Raw genomic sequence first — 15,481 nt, 5'->3', positions numbered from 1 at the left:
GAGAAATCCAAAGGATTAACAACAAAATTTCAGAATTACGCAACTAAATAGAAGATCATAGGAATAGAATTGAGACAATGAAACTCAGAATTAGTGAAATTGAAGATAAATCCCTTGACAGCAATTTGTTTGAGGAAAAATCAGAAAAAAGAATGAAGAAAAAGGAAGAAAGCCTAAGAATCATGTGGGATTCTACCAATAGAAAAACCTACAAGTGATTGGAGCACCAGAACAGGGAGGATAACAGAAAACATAGAGAGAACTGTTGAAGATTTGCTGGCACGAAGCTTCTTTAATATCATGAAAGACAAGAAGATATCTAGCCAAGAAGCTCAAAGAATCCCATAAAAGATAGATGCCAAAAGAAAGTCACCAAGACATATCATAATAAAACTTGCCAAAACCAAAGACAAATAAAGAATCCTGTGAATGGCTAGGGATAAACAAAGAGTCATTACAAAGGAGAACCAATAAGACTAATCTCTGATTACTCAGCAGAAACCATGAAGGCAAGAAGACAATGGAATGACATATATGAAAACTTGAGGAAAAAAAATTGCCAGCCAAGAATTATATATCCAGGAAAATTCCCTCTCAAATATGACTGCAAAATTAGATCATTTCCAGATAAACAGAAATTAGGGGAATATGTGAAAACCAGACCAAAATGACAAGAAATATTAAAGGAAATCCTCTGGTTAGAGAAACAACCATATCAGACAATAATCCAAGACAAGGACATCGGACAGATCAACCAGATACCAATTTAGGGAATTCACAAAAATAAAACAAAGCTAAAAGGCAAAAAAAATAGAGAGCCAGACATGTCAGTATGTAAAAAATGACAAAGTCAAAACAAAAAAAGAGTATAGGAACTGTAGTTATAGAACTTCCATATGGAGAGGAAGTAAAAGCAATACCAAGAAAAAAAGACTTGTTTAAACTTAGAAAAATAAAAGTAAATTTCAAGGTAACCACAAGCAAAGCTAACAAACAAACCCATCAAAATAAAAAAGAAGAAACACACAGACATAGAAAACACAAAATTAACAGTAATGAAAAAAAAGAAAAGAAAATCCATAAACAAAAAGAACTCAGCACAGAAAATTAAGTGGAACAAAGAAACCGTCAATGCCACAAAAAATAAAATGACAATAAACTCACACCTATCAATAATTGCACTGACTGGAAATGGCCTAAATGCACCTATAAAGAGACACAGAGTGGTAGGATGGATAAAAAAAAAACACAATCCACCTATATGTTGTCTACAAGACACAAACACATAAACAAACTAAAACTCAAAGGATGGAAAAATATATATATCAAGCAATCAATAAGCAAAAAAGAACAGGAGCGGCAATATTAATCTCTGATAAAATCGGCTTTAAAGCAAAATTCACCATAAAGAATAAGGAAGGACACTATATAATGACTAAAGGATCAATACAGCAGGAAGACATAACCATAATAAATACATCCACACCCAATGACAGGGCTCCAAAATACATAAAACAAACACTAATAGCATTGAAAAGAGACATAGACAGTACCCCAATAATAGTGAGAGGTTTCAACATACCACTTTCAGTGAAGGACAGAACATCTAGAAAGAAACTCATTCCACAATCAACCAACTTGACCTGATAGCCATATACAGAATGTTCCATCCAACAGCGACAAGGTATGCATTCTTTCCAGTGCACATGGAACATTCTGCAGAATAGACCACATGTTATGCCATGGGAAAAAAAAAAAAAAAAAACTTAATAAAATCCAAAGCATTAAAATAATGCAAGTATCTTCCTTGATTCAAATGCCATAAAACTACAAATCAATAACAGAAACTGCAAGGAAAAAAATCAAATCCATGGAAACTGAAAAACATCTTGCATAAAAGCTACTGGGTAATAGAAGAAATCAAGGATGGAAAAAAAAATTCATAGAATCCAATGAGAATGAAAATACATCTTACCAAAACATGTGTTACACAGCAAAAGCAGAGCTTAGAGGTCAATTACAGCAACATATGCACATATCAAAAAAGAAGAAAGGGCCAAGATCAAAACATTAATCTTACAGCTCAAACATGTAGAAAGAGAGAAGCAAAAGGACCCTTCAGGCACCAGAAGACAGGAAAAAATAAAGATTAGAGCAGAAATAAATGAAATAGAGAACAGAAAAACAATAGAAAGTATCAACAAGACCAACAAGATCAACAAAGTTGGTTCTTTGAAAAAATCAACAAAAGTGACAAACCACTGGCCAAACTGACAAAAGAAAAACAGGAGGAGGCGGAGCCAAGATGGCGGACTAGGCAGACGCTACCTCGGATCCCTCTTACAACAAAGACACGGAAAAACAAGTGAATCGATCACATACATAACAATCTACAAACCCTGAAAAACAAACACAGATTTAGAGACGGAGAACGAACTAATACGGGGAAGCAGCGATTGTTTCCAGAGCCTGGAGCCAGCGTACCAGTCAGGTACGGCACAAGCACAGAGACGTGCTCCACCCCCCTGAACTAACCCCGGGAGGGGGACCAGCCGGTTCCACCGGCGGCGTGGGACGCAGCCGGTAGGAGAAGTCCCCGGGAGGCAGTGACTGATCTTGGAGCAGAAAGAGCAGCATCCGAGACGGAGAACCGTCCCGCAGGGATTTGGACTGGACGCAGGTATGCCATAAACACGGAGAGTTGCTCCACCCCCCTGAACTAACCCCGGGAAGGGGACCAGCCGGGTCGCGCCGGCGGCGTGGGACGCAGCCGGTAGGAGAAGTCCCCGGGAGGCAGCGACTGGTATTGGAGCGGGGAGAACGGCGTCCCAGCCGGGACACTCGGTCACGGCACAAGCACGGGGACCTGCTCCACCCACCTGAACTAACCCCGGGAGGAGGCCCAACTGGTTCTCGGAGGCGGCACGGCCACGTGGCTGGAGGGACGAGAAGTCCCCGGGAGGCAGCGACTGATTTTGGAGTCGAGAGTGCACTGTCCCAGTAGGGGAGCCTTGACGCTGGGCGTGGGGCTGGAAGCGGAGGATCTGACCGTGACTCCAGCGGGCCAGACCCCCCGGGGGGCAATCTCCACACAGCCAGCACACATAGGCGACGCGCCCCGCGGGAGTCTCAGATATAATAGTCATTCCAAGCAAGACAAGCAACTCTGGCTATATTCTGAGGTGCTACTCTCCTATCTCTCTGTTCCCTCCCCCACCCTCCCCAGGCGGCTTCATTAACATCTGAATAGCCTGAGCCAGAGGGAGAACTCTGTTAGGGATCTGACTGCAGTTTTTTTTTTAGCGGATTTTCTGGAAAAACTAGTTTCCCAGTGATGGCTCGGAGACAACAATCCATATCAAACCACTTAAAGAAGCAGACCGTGACAGCTTCTCCAACCCCCCAAACAAAAGAATCAAAATCTTTCCCAAATGAAGATACAATCTTGGAATTATCAGATACAGAATATAAAAAACTAATTTACAGAATGCTTAATGATATCACAAATGAAATTAGGATATCTGCAGAAAAAGCCAAGGGACACACTGATAAAACTGTTGAAGAACTCAAAAAGATTATTCAAGAACATACTGGAAAAATTAATAAGTTGCAAGAATCCATAGAGAGACAACATGTAGAAATCCAAAAGATTAACAATAAAATAACAGAATTAGACAACACACTAGGAAGTCAGAGGAGCAGACTCGAGCAATGAGAATGCAGACTGGGACATCTGGAGGACCAGGGAATCAACACCAACATAGCTGAAAAAAAATCAGATAAAAGAATTTAAAAAAATGAAGAAACCCTAAGAATTATGTGGGACTCTATCAAGAAGGATAACCTGCGGGTGACTGGAGTCCCAGAACAGGGAGGGGGGACAGAAAACACAGAGAAAATAGTTGAAGAACTCCTGACAGAAAATTTCCCTGACATCACGAAAGACGAAAGGATAGCTATCCAAGATGCTCATCGAACCCCATTTAAGATTGATCCAAAAAGAAAAACACCAACACATATTATCATCAAACTCACCAAAACCAAAGATAAACAGAAAATTTTAAAAGCAGCCAGGGAGAAAAGAAAGGTTTCCTTCAAGGGAGAATCAATAAGAATATGTTCTGACTACTCAGCAGAAACCATGCAGGCAAGAAGGGAATGGGACGACATATACAGAACACTGAAGGAGAAAAACTGCCAACCAAGGATCATATATCCAGCAAAACTCTCTCTGAAATATGAAGGCGAAATTAAGATATTTACAGACAAACACAAGTTTAGAGAATTTGCAAAAACCAAACCAAAGCTACAAGAAATACTAAAGGATATTGTTTGGTCAGAGAACCAATAATATCAGATATCAGCACAACACAAGGTCACAAAACAGAACGTCCTGATATCAACTCAAATAGGGAAATCACAAAAACAAACAAATTAAGATTAATTAAAAAAAAAATACACATAACAGGGAATCATGGAAGTCAATAGGTAAAAGATCACAATAATCAAAAAGAGGGACTAAATACAGGAGGCATTGAACTGCCAGATGGAGAGTGATACAAGGCGATATAGAACAATACAAGTTAGGTTTTTACTTAGAAAAATAGGGGTAAATAATAAGGTAACCACAAAAAGGTATAACAACTCTATAACTCAAGATAAAAACCAAGAAAAACATAACGACTCAACTAACATAAAGTCAAGCACTATGAAAATGAGGATCTCACAATTTACTAAGAAAAACGCCTCAGCACAAAAAAGTATGTGGAAAAATGAAATGGTCAACAACACACATAAAAAGGCATCAAAATGACAGCACTAAAAACTTATTTATCTATAATTACCCTGAATGTAAATGGACTAAATGCACCAATAAAGAGACAGAGAGTGACAGACTGGATAAAGAAACACGATCCATCTATATGCTGCCTACAAGAGACACACCTTAGACTTAGAGACACAAACAAACTAAAACTCAAAGGATGGAAAAAAGTATATCAAGCAAACAATAAGCAAAAAAGAAGAGGAGTAGCAATATTAATTTCTGACAAAATAGACTTTAGACTTAAATCCACCACAAAGGATAAAGAAGGACACTATATAATGATAAAAGGGACAATTGATCAGGAAGACATAACCATATTAAATATTTACGCACCCAATGACAGGGCTGCAAGATACATAAATCAAATTTTAACAGAATTGAAAAGCGAGATAGATACCTCCACAATTATAGTAGGAGACTTCAACACACCACTTTCGGAGAAGGACAGAACATCCAGTAAGAAGCTCAACAGAGACACGGAAGATCTAATTACAACAATCAACCAACTTGACCTCATTGACTTATACAGAACTCTCCACCCAACTGCTGCAAAACATACTTTTTTTTCTAGCGCACATGGAACATTCTCTAGAATAGACCACATATTAGGTCATAAAACAAACCTTTGCAGAGTCCAAAACATCGAAATATTACAAAGCATCTTCTCAGACCACAAGGCAATAAAACTAGAGATCAATAACAGAAAAACGAGGGAAAAGAAATCAAATACTTGGAAAATGAACAATACCCTCCTGAAAAAAGACTGGATTATAGAAGACATCAAGGAGGGAATAAGGAAATTCATAGAAAGCAACGAGAATGAAAATACTTCCTATCAAAACCTCTGGGACACAGCAAAAGCAGTGCTCAGAGGCCAATTTATATCAATAAATGCACACATACAAAAAGAAGAAAGAGCCAAAATCAGAGAACTGTCCCTACAACTTGAACAAATAGAAAGTGAGCAACAAAAGAATCCATCAGGCACCAGAAGAAAACAAATAATAAAAATTAGAGCTGAACTAAATGAATTAGAGAACAGAAAAACAATCGAAAGAATTAACAAAGCCAAAAGCTGGTTCTTTGAAAAAATTAACAAAATTGATAAACCATTGGCTAGACTGACTAAAGAAATACAGGAAAGGAAACAAATAACCCAAATAAGAAATGAGAAGGACCACATCACAACAGAACCAAATGAAATTAAAAGAATCATTTCAGATTATTATGAAAAATTGTACTCTAACAAATTTGAAAACCTAGAAGAAATGGATGAATTCCTGGAAAAACACTACCTACCTAAACTAACACATTCAGAAGTAGAACAACTAAATAGACCCATAACAAAAAAAGAGATTGAAACGGTAATCAAAAAACTCCCAACAAAAAAAAGCCCTGGCCCGGACGGCTTCACTGCAGAGTTCTACCAAACTTTCAGAGAAGAGTTAACACCACTACTACTAAAGGTATTCCAAAGCATAGAAAATGATGGAATACTACCCAACTCATTCTATGAAGCCACCATCTCCCTGATACCAAAACCAGGTAAAGACATTACAAAAAAAGAAAATTATAGACCTATATCCCTCATGAACACTGATGCAAAAATCCTCAACAAAATTCTAGCCAATAGAATCCAACAACACATCAAAAAAATAATTCACCCTGATCAAGTGGGATTTATACCAGGTATGCAAGGCTGGTTTAATATCAGAAAAACCATTAATGTAATCCATCACATAAATAAAACAAAAGATAAAAACCACATGATCTTATCAATTGATGCAGAAAAGGCATTTGACAAAGTCCAACACCCATTCATGATAAAAACTCTTACCAAAATAGGAATTGAAGGAAAATTCCTCAACATAATAAAGGGCATCTATGCAAAGCCAACAGCCAATATCACTCTAAATGGAGAGAACCTGAAAGCATTTCCCTTGAGAACGGGAACCAGACAAGGATGCCCTTTATCACCGATCTTATTCAACACCGTGTTGGAAGTCTTAGCCAGGGCAATTAGGCTAGACAAAGAAATAAAAGGTATCCGGATTGGCAAGGAAGAAGTAAAGATATCACTATTTGCAGATGACATGATTATATACACAGAAAACCCTAAGGAATCCTCCAGAAAACTACTGAAACTAATAGAAGAGTTTGGCAGAGTCTCAGGTTATAAAATAAACATACAAAAATCACTTGGATTCCTCTACATCAACGAAAAGAACACCGAAGAGGAGATAACCAAATCAATACCATTCACAGTAGCCCCCAAGAAGATAAGATACTTAGGAATAAATCTTACCAAGGATGTAAAAGACCTATACAAAGAAAACTACAAAGCTCTACTGCAAGAAATTAAAAAGGACATACTTAAGTGGAAAAACATACCTTGCTCATGGATAGGAAGACTTAACATAGTAAAAATGTCTATTCTACCAAAAGCCATCTATACATTTAACGCACTTCCAATCCAAATTCCAATGTCATATTTTAAGGGGATAGAGAAACAAATCACCAATTTCATATGGAAGGGAAAGAAGCCCCGGATAAGCAAAGCACTACTGAAAAAGAAGAAGAAAGTGGGAGGCCTCACCTTACCTGACTTCAGAACCTATTATACAGCCAGAGTAGTCAAAACAGCCTGGTATTGGTACAACAACAGACACATAGACCAATGCAACAGAATTGAGAACCCAGACATAGATCCATCCACGTATGAGCAGCTGATATTTGACAAAGGACCAGTGTCAATTAACTGGGGAAAAGATAGCCTTTTTAACAAATGGTGCTGGCATAACTGGATATCCATTTGCAAAAAAATGAAACAGGACCCATACCTCACACCATGCACAAAAACTAACTCCAAGTGGATCAAAGACCTAAACATAAAGACTAAAACGATAAAGATCATGGAAAAAAAATTGGGACAACCCTAGGAGCCCTAATACAAGGTATAAACAGAATACAAAACATTACCAAAAATGATGAAGAGAAACCCGATAACTGGGAGCTCATAAAAATCAAACACCTATGCTCATCTAAAGACTTCACCAAAAGAGTAAAAAGACCACCTACAGATTGGGAAAGAATTTTCAGCTATGACATCTCCGACCAGCGCCTGATCTCTAAAATCTACATGATTCTGTCAAAACTCAACCACAAAAAGACAAACAACCCAATCAAGAAGTGGGCAAAGGATATGAACACACATTTCTCTAAAGAAGATATTCAGGCAGCCAACAGATACATGAGAAAATGCTCTCGATCATTAGCCATTAGAGAAATGCAAATTAAAACTACGATGAGATTCCATCTCACACCAGCAAGGCTGGCATTAATCCAAAAAACACAAAATAATAAATGTTGGAGAGGCTGCGGAGAGATTGGAACTCTCATACACTGCTGGTGGGAATGTAAAATGGTACAACCACTTTGGAAATCTATCTGGTGTTATCTTAAACAGTTAGAAATAGAACTACCATACAACCCAGAAATCCCACTCCTAGGAATATACCCTAGAGATACAAGAGCCTTCATACAAACAGATATATGCACACCCATGTTTATTGCAGCTCTGTTTACAATAGCAAAAAGTTGGAAGCAACCAAGGTGTCCATCAACGGATGAATGGGTAAATAAATTGTGGTATATTCACACAATGGAATACTACGCATCCATAAAGAACAGTGACGAATCTCTGAAACATTTCATAACATGGAGGAACCTGGAAGGCATTATGCTGAGCGAAATTAGTCAGAGGCAAAAGGACAAATATTGTATAAGACCACTATTATAAGATCTTGAGAAATAGTAAACCTGAGAAGAACACATACTTTTGTGGTTACAAGGCGGGGAGGGAGGGAGAGAGGGAGAGGGTTTTTTATTGATTAATCAGTAGATAAGAACTGCTTTAGGTGAAGGGAAAGACAACACTCAATACATGGAAGGTCAGCTCAATTGGACTGGACCAAAAGCAAAGAAGTTTCCGGGATAAAATGAATGCTTCAAAGCTCAGCGGAGCAAGCGCGGTGGTCTGGGGAACATGGTTTGCGGGGACTTCTATGTCAAATGGCAAAATAATTCTATTATGAAATCATTCTGCATCCCACTTTGAAATGTGGCGTCTGGGGTCTTAAATGCTAACAAGCAGCCATCTAAGATGCATCAATTGGTCTCAACCCACCTGGAGCAAAGGAAAATGAAGAACACCAAGCCCACTCGGCAACTAAGAGCCCAAGAGACAGAAAGGGCCACATGAACCAGAGACCTACATCATCCTGAGACCAGAAGAACTAGTTGGTGCCCGGCCACAATCGATGACTACCCTGACAGGGAGCACAGCAGAGGACCCCTGAGGGAGCAGGAGATCAGTGGGATGCAGACCCCAAATTCTCATAAAAAGACCAAACTTAATGGTCTGACTGAGACTGGAGGAATCCCGGCGGCCATGCTCTCCAGACCTTCTGTTGATACAGGACAGGAACCATCCCGGAAGACAACTCATCAGAAATGAAAGGGACTGGTCAGCGGGTGGGAGAGAGACGCTGATGAAGAGTGAGCTAATTATATCAGGTGGACACTTGAGATTGTGTTGGCAACTCTTGTCTGGAGGGGGGATGGGAGGATAGAGAGAGAGGGAAGCCGGCAAAATTGTCAAGAAAGGAGAGACTGAAAGGGCTGACTCAAGACGGGGAGAGTAAGTGGGAGTAGGGAGTGAGATGTGTGTAAACTTATATGTGACAGACTGATTGGATTTCTAAACGTTCACTTGAAGCTTAATAAAAGTTATTAAAAAAAAAAAGAAAAGAAAAACAGGAGAAGAAACAAATAACCCAAAGAAGAAATCAGCTGAGTGATATCACAACAGACCCAACTGAAATAAAAAGGATTGTAACAGAACACTAAGAAAAATCTTATTCCAATGAATTTGCAAACTTAGAGGAAAGGGGCAAACTTCTAGAAACACACTACCTACCTAAACTAACACAAACTGAGATAGAAACCTAAACAAAACGGTTACAAAAGATGAGACTGAAGAGATAAAATAATAATAATAATAACTTCCCAACAAAAAAGCTAGCATAACCTTGATGCCAAAGCCAGGGAAACATACTACAAAAAGAAAGAAAGAAAACTACAGACCAATAGCCTTCAGGAACATAGACACAAAAATTCTCAACAAAATCCAAGCCAATAGAATTCTACAGCATATCCAAAAAGAAATCAGGAAAAGTGGGACTCATACAGATATGCAGGGATGGTTCAACATCAGAAAATCAGTCAACATAATCCACCACATAAATAAAACAAAAGAACCACATGACCTTATCAAACTAAACAGAAAAGGCATTTGACAAAGTCTAACACCAATTTCTGATAAAAACTCTAAGCAAAATAGGAATAGAAGGGAAATCTCTCAACATAATATTTTTTTTATACAAAGCCAACAGCCAACATCATTCTAAATGGAGAGAGGCTGAAAGCATTCCCCATGAGGACAGGAGCCAAACAAGAATGGCCTTTATCACCACTTTTATTCTACATTGTGCAGGAGGTCCTAGCTAGAGCAATAAGGTAAGAAAAAGAAATAAAAGGCATCCAAATTGGTAAGGAAGAGGTAAAACTATCCCTAGTCGCAGAGGATAGGGTCTTATACAAAGAAAACTCCAAAGAATACCCAAGAAAGCTACTGGAATGAATAGGAGATTTCAGCAAAGTAGCAAGACACAAGATTAACACAAAAAATCAGGTGGATTCCTCTACACCAACAAAGACAAATTCAAAAAAGGAAATCACCAAATCAATACCATTTACAGTAGCCCCCAAGAAGACAGAGTACTTAGGAATAAATCTAACCAGAGATGGAAAAGACCTGTACAAAGAAAACTCTAAAATCCTACTGCAAGGAACCAAAAGAGACCTACGTTAAGTGGAAAAACATACCGTGTTCATGGACAGCAAGACGCAACATTGTGAAAATATCAATTCTACCAAAAGCAGTCTACAAATACAATGCAATTCTGATCCAAATTTCAACAGCATTCTTTAACGAAATGCGAAAAAAAATCACCAACTTTATATGGAAAGGAAAGAGGTCCCAGATAAGTAAAACATTACTGCAGAGGAATAACAAAGTGGGAGGCCTCATACTACCTGATTTTTGAACCTATGAGAAAGACGGTGGTCAAAACAGCCTGGTACTGGTACAAGAACAGAGACATAGGCAAATGTAACAGAACTGAGAATCTACCCCGAAATCCATCCGTCTGTGAGAAATTAATATTTGACAAAGGGTCAAAGTCCATTAAATAGGGAAAAGACAGTCTCTATAACAAGTGGTGCTGGCATAACTGGATATCCATCTGTAAAAAAAAAAAAATTAATAAAATAAATGAACAAGATCCTTACTTCACACCATACACAAAAACTGACTCAACCACATCAGCCTGAGGCTGGAAAAACTACATGGTGCCCGTCTTACCACCAATCACTGCCCTGACAGGGAACACAACAGAGAATCCCTGATGGTACAGGAGAACAGTAGGATACAGATCTCAAATTCTCATAAAAAACCAGGCTTAACAGTCTGATGAGACTAGAGGAACCCTGGAGGTCATGGTCCCCAGACCCTTTGTTAGCCCAAGACTGGAACCATTCCTGAAGACAACTCTTCAGACAGGGATTGGACTGGTCTACAAGATAGGCAATACTGGTGAGGAGTGAGCTCCTTGGCTCAAGTAGAGACTCATGAGGTTATGTGAGCAACTCCTGTCCAGAGGCGAGGTGAGAAGGAAGAGGGGGACAGGTGCTGGTTGGATGGACACGGGGAATACAGGGAAGGAAAGAGGAATGTGCTGTCTCATTAGGGGGAGAGCAGCTAGGAGCACATAGCAAGGCGTGTACAACTTTTTGTATGAGAGACTGACTTGAATTGTAAACTTTCACTCAAAGCACAATTTAAAAAAAAAAAACAACTAACTCCAAATGGATCAAAGACCTAAATATAAAATCTAAAAAGAAAAAGATCATGGAAGAAAAACTAGGGACAACATATGGCCTAAATAGTATCCAAAACACAACTAACAGTGCATAAACACCAGAAGAGAAAATAGATAACTGGGATCTCCAAAAAATTAAATACTTATGCTCATCAGAAGAGTAAAAAGAGAACCTACAGACTGGGAAAATTTTTTGGCTACCACATATCCAACACGGGCCTAATCTCTAAAATCTAGAAAATACTTCAACACCTTAATAACAAAAAGATAAATAATCCAGTTTAAAACTGGGCAAAGGATCTGAACAGATACTTCACCAAAGAAGACATTCAGGAAGATAACACACACGTGGTGAAATGATTGTGATCATTAGCCATTAGAGAAACACAAATCAAAACAACGACATACCATCTCACCCTGACAGTACTGGCACAAATAAAAAATAAAAAACAACAGAAAATAACAAATGTTTGAATGAAAATTGGTACAACCACATTGGGAAACCATATGGCGCTTCCTTAAAAGGCTAGAATTACAAATACGATTAGATCCAGCAATCCCACTCATGCTCTCAGTCAGGGGACATCTAGGTCAATTGGCATAACATAGTTCAGAAAACATTCTACATCCCATTTTGCTGAGTAACATCTGAGGTCTTAAAAGCTTGCAGCAGCCATCAAAACACATGTATTGGTGCCATTCTGTCCAGAGTAAAGGAGAATAAAGACACAAAGAAAATATTAACTTAAAGGACTAAAGACCACAGAAACCAGAACTTCTACCAGCCTGATCCAGAAGAACTAGATGGTGCCCAGCTACCACCACAAATCACTCTGACAAGAATCACAACAGACTCCTGGCCAGAACAGGAGAAAACTGTAAAACAGAATTCAAATTCATGAAAAAAGACCAGACTTAATGCTCTGACAGAGGCTGGAGGAAACCCAGAGACTATGGCCCTCTGCTGCCTCAGAACTGAATTCACTCCCGAAGCTCACTTTTCAGACAAAGATTAAACAGGCCTATAAAACAAACAATAACACACATGAGGAACATGCTTCTTAGTTCAATGAAATATGCAAGACCAAATGGACAACTCCTGCCCAAAAGCAAGACAAAAAGGCAGGAAGGGACACGACCTGAATAAATGGACACAGGGAACCCAGGTAGAAAGGCTGAGCTAGCTTTCACATTGTGGGGGTCACAATCAATGTCACAAAAGAATATGTGGATAAGTTTTTGAATGAGCAATTAACTTGAGCGATAAATTTTCACCTCAAGCACAATGAAGTTTAAAAAAACTGCTAAAGTTTAAAACTCCAAGGGAAAACAAACAAAAAAAAGGTTTCACATTTTTTACATGTATGAAAATGCTGTTTTCATTAATAAAAACAACTTTCATCTAAAACACAGATTGTGGAACCTGGAGGAAGTTTGCTTCCTTCCAATATTGGATCAGCCATTTTATAACATGATCTTGGGAAAGTCATTTAAACTACTCTAAACCTCGTTCCCTGGTCTGTAAAAAAAATAAACTAAATAAGGACAACAGCAGTACCTGCTTCATAAGGCACTGTAAAGATTAAATGATATTAAACAACGTTGTACAGTGCTCACCATATGTAAGTGCTAAGTGAGTATCACTTACTTTGCTATTACATTCATTGATAAGATTACAAAAGATTTTGATTTTCTTTTTCCCTGGTGTTTTCCCCTAATATGCAATTAATACTAATCAGGAAGAGTTATAGTCTTAAGTCTTTCTAAAAGAAGAATATTCTCTGACATTGACTCCAAGGTGTTTTTGCTAGCGGAAAAATCTGAATGACATCCACAAAGTCAACCCTGAAGCCTCGATATGTAACAAGAAATCACTAATTCCCCTTAAGATTCAATTCCAAATGTTCCAACTGTTGTTGCGTCATTTTGAAACTGACCTTCTCCGGGGATGTTTTAGAATGTCTGTGTATTAGTAATTCTAAAACAATCCTTATGTGCTGCAAGGAGTTAAAATGCTCACTGCTAACCAAATGCTGGGAGGTTCCAGTCCATCCAGAAGAACTGTGGAAGAAAGACCTGGCAATCTACTTCCAAAAAATAAACCATGGCAAATCTTATGAAGCATGATTCCATTCTGACACGGGCTGGCCCTGAGTCTGAGTCAACTCAATGGCAACTGGTTTTATGAATTAGAAATATAATACAGAAAAGTCTCTGACTCGAAAATCTGCTAAAGGATGAGGGTGGACCTTGACCCCAGGCTCAGGTTTGGGTATAGGCTGCAGGTGCCTGGGGAGCACTGTGCTCTTGACGCGCAGAAGTAGGTGGCTGAGTCCCCAGGGTGAGCATCTGCGATGTGCAGTGAGAAATGTTTCTCTTTCCTATTCAATAGAAGAGTGAGTCTTTGCTCTTGTTTCGTGTCATCACTTGAAAAAATATATATAAGAAGCTGAAGACCTTTTCCAGGTTCTTGTTTATACCAGAGGAAATAGTTGGAAGTACTGTCAGTATAAGTGCAGTTGAAAGCAGAGCTCTCTCCCTCCTGGACACTCAGCAAAGAAGGACTCTGCTCCACCTTCTCTCCGCTACCAATACCTGTACAAAAAGGAAACATCAGACAAAGGAAAATGTCATCAGGTCACCATTCTCCAGAGTTTGCATTTCTTTTCCTACAGCAACTACTGGAAATCTGACAAGGCTGGTCTCCCGCTCAGACTTCTAATGAGTATTTACTAAACCATCCCACTCCCACAAAACCCTCACTTACAGTCTAGCTGCAGCCACAAGAATATTAACAAAGGCCCAGTAAGTGTCTTCATTGTCCTCCCAATTGGGACCTGCAGCCTCCAGACAAGAGAGCTCCTTCTTTAATCAGGTTACGTATATCCTTCCTCCAAAACACAGTAGTGTCCTAAGTCACCTACAGAGGAATGTGCTGCTGCCTTTAGCCTTCTCAGAGAAATCCACCAAAAGGAACCTTTCAGATGTTCTGCATCAGCAGAGATGCTCTGCCATCTTCTGGTCAGACCCCAACTACTAAACCAGCTAGTCAAATCCTCTACTCTTAACTGACACGACAGACACTGACACACAAAGCAGCAATAGGTCAGATAAACTGGGTTCCAAGTGTGTTTTCAATCAGAAAGTATGTGGGATAGCAAGAAATAAACATAATAAAAACATAGGGTTCAGAATTCTATTTTCTCTCCTCAGCACACTCGGAGTCACTTTCAATTAATTGGAAAGAGTTGGATGTTTCCTATGTTTATTCAATATGGGCTTGCTCTACTTAAGAAAAATACCATGATTGACTCTGCTAAGCCATTGAGGAGTAAAGCTTTCCTCCTCACCATCCTCTTTTTAAACTTGCCAGAGAATTAATTATCTAAGTCATCTTGGTTTAGCTCTCACAGTGGAAAATTCTTCCTAAACGTAACATTTTAGTGCATAAAAAAAAAAAAAAAAAGGTAACATTTTAGTGCATAGATTGGTGTAAAAGAGAAAGGTCCACTGTATATGTCAGATACGCAACCCTGTAACCTCTACTTCTCCCGGCCTGGACTTTCCCTGATCCTGCCATTCCCAGGAAACTGACATTGTTATGGGGCAAATTCCCCCTGAAAGTAGAGTTATCATTAATAATGTGGATGGAGTA

At 38.9% G+C, this 15,481-nt stretch overlaps 1 gene segment (V, D, J or C); it reads right to left on the bottom strand.

Moving 5' to 3' along the window:
- The window catches only part of LOC126083643 (T cell receptor alpha variable 5-like), a 44,688-nt gene extending 30,016 nt beyond the window's left edge, over positions 1–14,672 (bottom strand). Inside the window, 2 exon segments of the V gene segment in view lie at positions 14,284–14,421; positions 14,594–14,672. Of these exon segments, the coding sequence occupies positions 14,284–14,421; positions 14,594–14,645 (190 nt within the window).
- Positions 14,673–15,481: the final 809 nt, after the last annotated feature.

This window comes from Elephas maximus, chromosome 10, assembly GCF_024166365.1.
Source record: "Elephas maximus indicus isolate mEleMax1 chromosome 10, mEleMax1 primary haplotype, whole genome shotgun sequence".
Classification (NCBI taxonomy): domain Eukaryota; kingdom Metazoa; phylum Chordata; class Mammalia; order Proboscidea; family Elephantidae; genus Elephas; species Elephas maximus.
The sequence above is the reverse complement of the archived record's forward strand: the minus strand, read 5'-3'. Positions and strand labels throughout refer to the sequence as shown.